Consider the following 9480-nt stretch of genomic DNA (forward strand, 5'->3'; position numbering starts at 1 on the left):
GGAGGGGGAGTGAGAGAGCGGTTGTGGTGGAGCTCGGTCACCCACCCGAGTAAAACCATCACTCGCCCATAATTACAGAATCACAGAATCACAGAATTTCTAGGTTGGAAGAGACCTCAAGATCATCAAGTCCAACCTCTGACCTAACACTAACAGTCCCCACTAAACCATATCCCTAAGCTCTACATCTAATTATAATTAATCACCATCAAACTGCCCAGACATAGAATTCATTCTTGCTGCAGGTAAAATTCAATCTGAAAAAGTTTGTAAGTTTGGAAAGTTACTGTAAGTCATTGCAAATTTCAATCACTATTACCTATGTTGCATATTATACAAATGCTTGTTTTTCAGAATCATAATACAACACATGCTGATAAACTAACAGGTCACATCAGGAAATGGCTAAGCACTTGCCTTTGGAGCATATCATGTTATGATGTCAGTGTAATAGGCTGCTGAAGACAAAAATCTCACATTACACAATGAAAATCTGACACAAAAGCTTTCATTTCTACCCAGTTAGAATACCCGCTATACGATTGCTCAGCAAGCCCTTGTTGCCTTGCTGACCTCCTGTTTTAAGATGGTTTGAGGGGATGCAAAAAAAAAAGTGCATCTATGATTACTTCCTCTTCCATTTAAGCATTTTCCAGCATCTCATCAAAAAAGCACATTTTCAGATTTACTCCTGAGCCCTGTGAATACATAGATACATAATATGTGCAAAATGTTGAAGTTTTTAAATTAAAAAATAGATACAATACTTATACTCTGAATCTCTCAGGCAGACCAATTGCAAGCAGAGTGAGTACAGTGTACCTGTTACATGCTGAGGTAAAAACAGGACAAGTTTTCTCTTGTTTAGAAACAGACTAAGTAGATACACTGAATTATCCAAGAGCATTAGCTATACTTCATTTAAAACATAAAATCAGTCAGGTACACCCAAATTCCAAACCTGGCTGAAAATTTCTTTAGTGATTGGTATTAGCCAATACATTTGTTAACTGCTGATCCTTCAGTATTGACAAAGCAATATACTATTTCTGGAAATTCATGATGAAACCAAAGGAATTTGTAAGAACAGCCTCAGAAGCTTAAAGCAGATATTTTTTTTATGTTTTTTAAAACAAATTTTTTCTCTTCAAGGCATCTGAAAATCCTCTAAATCCTTCCAGTGCTCACCATCCTCTATATAATTAACTTTTTAAAGGCTGAGAGTTTGAAAGCCAGCTGATTGACCCAGTAACACACTATGCAGGGTATAAATTTATCAGTTATCAATCCATAATTCAAATGTACCAAGTGACCTACTCACTTCTGTATCTTTCTACCTACCATTTACTTGTTTATACCCAGCATAATTTAACTCCAACTTATTTTCAGGTTGGAAATTAAGAGAAATTTCTTCTCAGAAATAGTCAGGCAGTGGAATGGATTGCCCAGGGAAGTGGTGGAGTCACCATCCCTGGGGGTGTTTAAGGAAAGGTTGGTCATGGTTTAGTGGGTGATGTCAGGGGTAAGGGGATGGGTGTACCAGATGATCTTGGAGGTCTTTTCCAACCTTAATGATTGTGCCTCAACTTTCCATACTGACCATCCAGACCATTTTGGGTAACTTCTATCTCAAGTACAGCAGATCCCCGATACCCCCCCCCCCCAGCAATGACCCACTGAATAAGGAATACTTTATACTTCTAAAGGCCTTTCAGAGCCACAACACATCAAGACTGGGCATCACCCTTAAATTATTGCATCTCAGAACAGCACTATGGCTATTATTCAAGTCCATATGTTTGAGATAAATTCTCTATGCTAGGGTGTTCTGAGCACTCTACAGACACAATGAGACTCAGAGGCAAGCCCTCAGTGTCAAAAAATCAATTTCTCTTGCAAGTGATTTCTTGAGTAACACAAGCCTCTTTTTAAATCCAGCACAGAGATAGTGGCCATTTTCAAGGTAGAGATGCTACCAAAAGATTAGTCAATTAAAGAATTATTTTTAATGAATCTCTTCAATGCATACGATCAAGAAATTTAATATGTAAGTATATATATTTTCAGGAATCATGTATTTCACTTAAGTAAAACGTAAGAAATGTGACATTTCCTGGATAAGACCATTTATTTTCACAAATAGATGAGTCTTTATGATGAACTGGAGGCTGCAACAGCTGCTGCTCTCTTGGGTTTTGGTGTGGTTCCCTCATGAAATCCATTCCTACAAGTAGAAATACAGTTACCACTTTTTGAAAGAATGATTTTTTGCTCCTTTTTTTCCCCCTCCCCCAACTTGATTATAGATCAAGTTCACCAGCTTTTTTTCAGCTTATCTCAGCACTGAAATCAATATGAAGTTCATATGTTTCTTATTAAACATATCTAAACATCATTGACAAGCTGTTTGGAATAAGTGGTGTGGTATGTTTTTCTCTCTCTTCTGCTGAAGTAACTTTGACTTCTTCAAATATGGAAAATTTCAGTAATTGAGTAAACACACTAAGACTAAATCAGATATAGCAAATCTACTAAAGGCACCCCATATTTTATGTTCCTACTACACAACTCAACAAAAGATTTGTTAGTACTAAAAAAGCAAGTTGATTTCTTACAGAAGTTCTCCATGCCTTGAACCAAAAATTAACACAGGCATGACAAAAGAGCCAGCCCCAAGCTCACTGTTGGGTATGACATTGCTATTTCAGCCATGCTTAGTGGAGCACAGGTCGCATTTATACATAAGGTATCTTCTAGCTGCTGCTGGAAAAGACTGTGCTAATCAACAGACATAAAAAGGATCCCTCAACTATACCTAAGTCCAGGACTTAAAAGACGACTACTTTTCACTATTAAACACGATCTACGTTCTTCAGAAAAGACTCTTGAATTACTTGGTATTTTTCATCAAGTTTTCTCATGTATTAAGCCAGAAGTTACACAGCTGTTTTAGAACAAAAGAGGTTATACCAAAGAAATTATCAACAAATTTAGCAGTACAGTACCTTATAAATACAACTCAAGGCATTATAATACATTTTAGAAACCTCTAACAAAAATCTGATATCGTAGCTACCTACTTACTGCTAACTAAGTCCCCAAATAAAATTGACTAATGAAGTATTTCAATTCTGAACTTTTTTTTTTTAAAAAAAAAAAAAAAAACGGGCTAAAGAGTGTTGGGGGGGATTAGAATGCATTTCAAGAGATCTCTTATAAAAACCCACACTTGAATGCAACCAGCAACTTAATTGACTAACAAATTAAGGCAATGCCACACAAAGCATCACATCTTTTCAAATGTGGTTATTTTATTACAATCCCCTCTGTGTTCTTCACTATTTGCATTTAATAGAAACATCAGAGCTTCTTATACATCTTATGTATTACCCATGGTAAGCTTTTTAAACCTCAAAGAAATATGCTGGCAATTATAAGCCATCCTTTATTTCGTGATATATTTTAGAGGACAGACCATACCATGTTACGCATAGTAAACAAATATGTTAACTTTGAATGATGGATTTTAGAATTAGGTGAAATCCATGCAAGATTTCACAATACACTACTTTGTGATGAAACATCACACCTGAATCGGCGGTAGACCTTTTTCAGATGCCTCATGCGACCAGTACCAGTGGTGTTGCGTCTTTTAGCCTTTGCACTCCAGTTATCTAGAACATAAGTTTCTGTTACTCATCCGCACAAAATAGTTGCACAGTACATTTGAATAGCACTACTATTAACTGACAGAAGCAAAAAAAAAAACACACAACATTAATTATGAATCAAGTCAATTTCTGTGCAGTAATACTGCATATTGCTGACACGTGGTTAAATCTGTATTAAAATTGTTAAAATTTAAAAAATGTTCCAAACACTTTAAGATGGCAAATTATTCTTCCCTGGTGTGAAAAGAAATCAAACTAAGGAAGAAGACAAAGAAACACAAGTTTTTAAACTTAACTCAGTTAAGAGTTCCTTACTTACACTTTCTCTTACGCTTGGCAGGGTAACCACATTTCCCACAGGTAGATTTCTGCAAATGGTATGCCTTGGACCCACATCGACGACACAAGGTATGTGCCTTATTTCGTCGTTTACCAAATGATGATGTACCCTTTGTCTGAAAAGCGTTTCAAGACATTGCACATTGTAAATATCCCTAGTGCTTGTAAGTTACACACCTCAGAGAAGAATAAGCTCATCTAAAAAACAAGTACAAGCTGTTTAACTCCAATAAGCATGTCAGAGGCATGCCCAACTCTAAAACAGCAACTCAGTTTTACTTATAGGTCTCCATTTCTAGAAATCAATTCCTTACACCTCTCTTGGCTATTCCTGCCCTATTCCCTGCCCAGTGCTGAACTAAACAAAACCACCAATGGGTTATCTCTAAGGCACTTCTAATATCCCCTAAACTCATCACTAGTACATACTAAACTTATTTTTCATGAAGAAATACATTTATTTCAGGCAGGTCAGCCACACACTTGTTACAGAAGACCAAGACAACTGAAACCTCTCTTACTATGGTACCTGCATAGCCTCAGCCCTAGAAACAACCGACCCGACCAGGCCAGGCCAGGCCTGCAACTGAGAGGAGGCACCTGAGGAGCTCCACCGACACCACGGCCTCACACCCCCATACATCGTCCCCGCCCGGGGAGAGCGGCACCATTTTCTCCCTCCAAAACGGGAGCAGCATCGGGCCCACCCCTAGGCCCTCGGGCCCGGCCCTACAGCGGCCCCCCCCGCAGCGTTGGCCCACCACCGAACCCAGTCGTAAGAGAACACGCAACGCAACGCGCCCACGCCCACGCCCCCCCAGCCCCTAGACAAGACCTGCAGAGGCCAACACAATGACAGATGTCGACCGATACCCCCCCCCCCCAAACCTACGGCCCGCTACTCACCATCTTCCCTGGCCACCAGCACCAAAAAGGCTGAGCTCCGCCCCGCTTCCGCTATAGCCCCACAAGCACTTCCGGGTGAATGGCTAGGGCCAGGCGGTGGGTTACGAATGTTGTCTGTGGGTCTGGCTTCGCCCCAGGTCGTTTCAGGGGTCCCTTCCGTATGGTGACCCTTTCCTGCCACCAGGCCGGCCCCCCAAAAGGATAGGTGCTCCCAGAGATATCATCTACTGGGTCTGATGGGGATGGAGTTAACTTTCCCTGCAGTGGCCTATATAGTCTTGTGCTCTGCACTTGTAGCTAGAACAGCATTGGTGTCATAGTAGTGTTTTGTCCATTGCTGACCAATGCTAGTAAAGCATCTAGACACCCTCCAAAGTCAGTGGGGTCTGGGGGTGGGCAAGAGGTGGGGAGGGGACATCACCAGGGCAGCTGACCTAAACCAACCAAAGGAATATTCCATACCATATGGTGTCACACTCAGCAATAAAAGGTGGGAAAGGAGAAGGCGCGCCGGGGGGGGGGGGGGGTGTTCTTGTTATGAAGAGGTCAGTCCTCCCAAATAACTGCTATGCATGTTAAGGCCCTGCTTCCCGGGAGGGGGGCAAACATCACTCATTTATGGGAAGTAGAGAATAATTTCTCTCTCTCTCTTTCTCTGTGCTTCTGTGTGGCCTTTGCTTTGTTTGTTTGTGTTTTTTTTGTTTTTTTTTTTCCCTCTTCCTTTTCCCTTTAATTAAATTATCCTTATCTCAACCCATTAGTTGTTTTGATAGAATGTTTGAAAGAAGTATGCCCTGACCCTGGCAATGCCAGAGAATTCCAACTTGTTGCACTGTGCTGGGGTATGGCTTGTGCCTATCAAATGGTCATTAGCACTACCCAGCACCCTCAAGGGGAGGAGGAGGTCTCTGCATATGATGACCTGATAACAAACACTGTGGCAAAACCAGAGGGCCAAGCAGCTGGGATCCCTCTCTAGAGAAAGGGTCACTGATAGAGAGAGAGGGAGAGAGGTACAGGTTCTCAGCCTCTGGAGGCGACTCCTGGCAGGTGTGAAGGAAACATATCCCTTCAAGGAAGATGGTGTTTATCAACTAGGCAAGTGGACCACCATGGAGAAAGTTCTCCAGCACCTGATGGAATTAGCCATGCTGGAGATGGTTTATAGTGATTTGGACAATGACCAGACACCCAAAGATCCCCATGAAGTCCAGTGTATGCAGTCCATGTAGCAGAAATTTGTACAGAGCGCACCATTATCACATGCCAGCATGCTGGCAGCGATGAATTGGAGAGAGAGGTTGGGGCTAACAGTGGATGTTGTGTCCAGCCAACTCCAGCAATATTATGAAAATGTCTCTGTCTCACTATGGGCCTGCATCTCGGCTGTGGAGAAATTGTCCCAATAGGTCCATCACCTTGAAGAACATATATCTTCCTCCTTACCCAGATGGAGCAATATATCAGCTACTGAGTCAGCATTTTCCTGCTCGAGGGAAAGAGTACCTGGGACACACAGCATGTGGCACCCTATCACAGAATCATAGAATCATAGAATATCCCGAGTTGGAAGGGACCCATAAGGATCATCAAGTCCAACTCCTCGCACTGCACAGGTCTACCCAAAAGTTTAGACCATGTGACGAAGTGCACAGTCCAATCTCTTCTTAAATTCAGACAGGCTCGGTGAAATGACTACGTCCCTGGGGAGCCTGCTCCAGTGCGCAACCACCCTCTCGGTGAAGAACCTCCTCCTGATATCCAGCCTAAACTTCCCATCTCAGCTTAACGCCATTCCCGCAGGTCCTATCACTGGTGTTTATTGAGAGTAGGTTACCTGCCTCTCCACTCCCGTCGCGAGGAAATTGTAGACCGCAATGAGGTCCCCCCTCAGCCTCTTCTTCTCCAGGCTGAACAGGCCCAGTGACCTCAGTCGTTCCTCATATCTTCCCCTCAAGGCCCTTCACCATCTTCATCACCCTCCTCTGGACACTCTCTAATAGTTTTGCATCCTTTTTGTACTGTGGTGCCCAGAACTGCACACAGTACTCGAGGTGAGGCCACACCCTTTGAGCCCTGCCCATCAGCCAATTGCTCACCCATCGGATGATGTTTTTGATTAGCTCTATACTGGACATTTTGTCCAGTAGGATCCTATGGGAAACTGTGTCAAAAGCCTTGCTGAAGTCCAAAAAGATCACATCAGCTGGTTTCCCTTGATCAACTAGATGGGTGATCTTATCATAAAAGGAAATCATAAAAGGACCTACCCCTCATGAACCCATGTTGGCTGGGACCTATGACTGCATTGTCCCCCAGGTGTGCTTCAGTAACCTCAAGAATCATCTTCTCCATAATTTTACCAGGCACTGACGTGAGACTGACAGGCCTGTAATTACAGGCTAGGGCCTTCTTTCTTACGCTTCTTGAAAATTGGCACATTTGCCAGCTTCCAGTCTACTGGGACCTCTCCAGATTCCCAAGATCAATGAAAAATAATTGAGAGAGGTCCCGCGATGACATCAGGCAGCACTTTAAGCACCCTGGGATGAATCCCATCCGGACCAATGGACTTGTATGGATCCAGGTGGAGCAGCAAATCCCGCACACGTTCAGGGTCAGTTGGGAGTTTGTCATTCCCACCATCACGGTCCTCCAGTTCAGGGCACCCTGGGTCCCAAAGCCCATCATCAGTGTTGAAGACAGAGGCGAAGAAGGCATTAAACGTCTCTGCTTTGCCTATGTCCTTGTCTCTGAGAAGACCTTCCCCATCAAGTAGTGGACCTATGTATTCTTTGGTTCTCCTTTTTCTGTTCACATATCTAAAAAAAACCTTTTTTATTGTTTCCCACAGACATGGCCAGCTTCAACTCTAGTTGGGCTTTGGCCACACTAATTTTCTCCCTACAAACACGAACAGCATCCCTGTATTCCTTCCTCGTCGCCCGACCCTCCTTCCAGCAGCCATACACTTTCTTTTTTCCCCCAAGCTCCAGAAGAAGATCCCTGGTCAGCCAGGCCGGCCTGCTGCCCTGCCTGCCTGACTTCTGATATTTTGGAATTGCCTGATCCTGTGCTTTTAGGAGGCAGTGCTTAAAGACTGACCAGCACTGATGGACGCCAATGCCTTCAGAAGCAGTTTCCCAGGGGACCCTGCTAGCTAGTTCCCTGAGCAGCCTGAAGTCTGCTTTCCCCATATCCAGGGCTGAAGTTTTGGTGGCAGTTTTCCTTCTGTCACCATAAATTCTAAACTCAACCACTTCATGGTCACGATGACTGAGACGGCCGCCAATTGCCACATCTCCCACAAGACCCTCTCTGTTCTCCAGCAACAGATCCAGGAGGTCACCTTTCCTAGTTGGCTCCCTTAGCACCTGCACCAAGAAGTTGTCATCTAGGTGCTTTATGAACCTCCTGGACTTGCTTGTAGGAAGGCCCTCCAGAGGGACCTGGACAGGATGGGTCGACGGGCAGAGGCCAATGGGATGAGGTTAAACATGGCTAAGTACTGGGTCCTGCACTTTGGCCACAACAATCCCATGCAGCACTACAGGCTTGGAGCAGAATGGCTTAAAAGCTATGCAGAGGAAAAGGATCTGGGGGTGCTGAATTATGCTTGCCTGAACATGAGCCGGCAGTGTGCCCAGGTGGTCAAAAGAAGGCCAACGGCATCCTGGCTTGTATCAGGATAGTGTAGCCAGCAGGACCAGGGAGGTGATCATCCCCTTGTATTCTACTCTGGTGAGGCCACACCTTGAGTACAGTGTTCAGTTTTGGGCCTCTCACTACAAGAAAGACATCGAGGCCCTGGAGCATGTCCAGAGAAGGGCTACGAAGCTGGTGAAGGGTCTAGAACACAAGTCTTATGAGGAGCAGCTGAGGGACCTGGGGTTGTTTAGTCTGGAGAAGAGGAGGCTCAGGGGAGACCTTATTGCTCTCTACAGCTACCTGAAAGGAAGTTATGGGGAGCTGGGGGTCAGCCTCTTCTCACAGATAACTAGCAATAGGACAAGAGGGAATGGCCTCAAGTTGCGCCAGGGGAGGTTTAGGTTGGAAATTAGGAGACATTTCTTCTCAGATATAGTCAGGCATTGGAACAGGTTGCCCAGGGTAGTGGTGGACTCACCGTCCCTGGGGGTATTTAAGGGAAGGTTGGACGTGGTGCTTAGGGACATGGTTTAGTGGGTGATATTGGTGGTAGGGGGATGGTTGGACCAGATGATCTTGGAGGTCTTTTCCAACCTTAATGATTCTATGATTCTGTGAATCTATGATCACAAAGAAGACATGAGGAAATGGGATGGCAAACCTACCTTGACCCTAGGAACTCTGGTATGTGAACTGCAAGGAAATACAGCAGCAAAAAAGGGGTCTCCTAGGAAAATTACTGCTCCGGTTTCTATTGGGAAGTACCCCAGAGGGTATAGAAGGGCTGATGTTCTTCATGACCCTGATAAAGGGACCTCTGCTTCACATTTGCAGGAATTAAGTGATAGATACTCCAACTAGGACTAGAGGTGTGGGAAATCAGTCAGAAAGTATGTGGAGTATATTAGATACAGAG

General features: G+C 44.0%; 1 protein-coding gene and 1 non-coding gene across 3 annotated transcripts; both read right to left on the reverse strand.

Annotated features, from left to right (window-relative positions):
* Window positions 1–1105: 1105 nt before the first annotated feature.
* On the reverse strand, window positions 1106–5045 carry LOC118159310 (60S ribosomal protein L37-like). 2 transcript variants are annotated; one of them, XM_035313914.1, is made up of 4 exons: window positions 4917–5045; window positions 3991–4126; window positions 3590–3674; window positions 1106–2224 (listed from the first exon to the last, which is right to left on the reverse strand). In XM_035313914.1, the coding sequence occupies exons 1-4, from the start codon at window positions 4917–4919 to the stop codon at window positions 2152–2154; spliced, it is 297 nt and encodes a 98-aa protein (XP_035169805.1). In that variant the 5' UTR covers window positions 4920–5045; the 3' UTR covers window positions 1106–2151. The 2 variants fall into 2 exon arrangements, with proteins under 2 accessions (XP_035169805.1, XP_035169804.1); XM_035313913.1 differs by having other exon boundaries at window positions 4911–4935.
* Window positions 2330–2405, reverse strand: LOC118159311. The gene has a single exon (XR_004747070.1). It is a non-coding gene; the product is annotated as a small nucleolar RNA SNORD72 (small nucleolar RNA).
* Window positions 5046–9480: the final 4435 nt, after the last annotated feature.

The sequence above is a fragment of the Oxyura jamaicensis genome, unplaced genomic scaffold, assembly GCF_011077185.1.
Source record: "Oxyura jamaicensis isolate SHBP4307 breed ruddy duck unplaced genomic scaffold, BPBGC_Ojam_1.0 oxyUn_random_OJ69546, whole genome shotgun sequence".
Lineage (NCBI taxonomy): Eukaryota > Metazoa > Chordata > Aves > Anseriformes > Anatidae > Oxyura > Oxyura jamaicensis.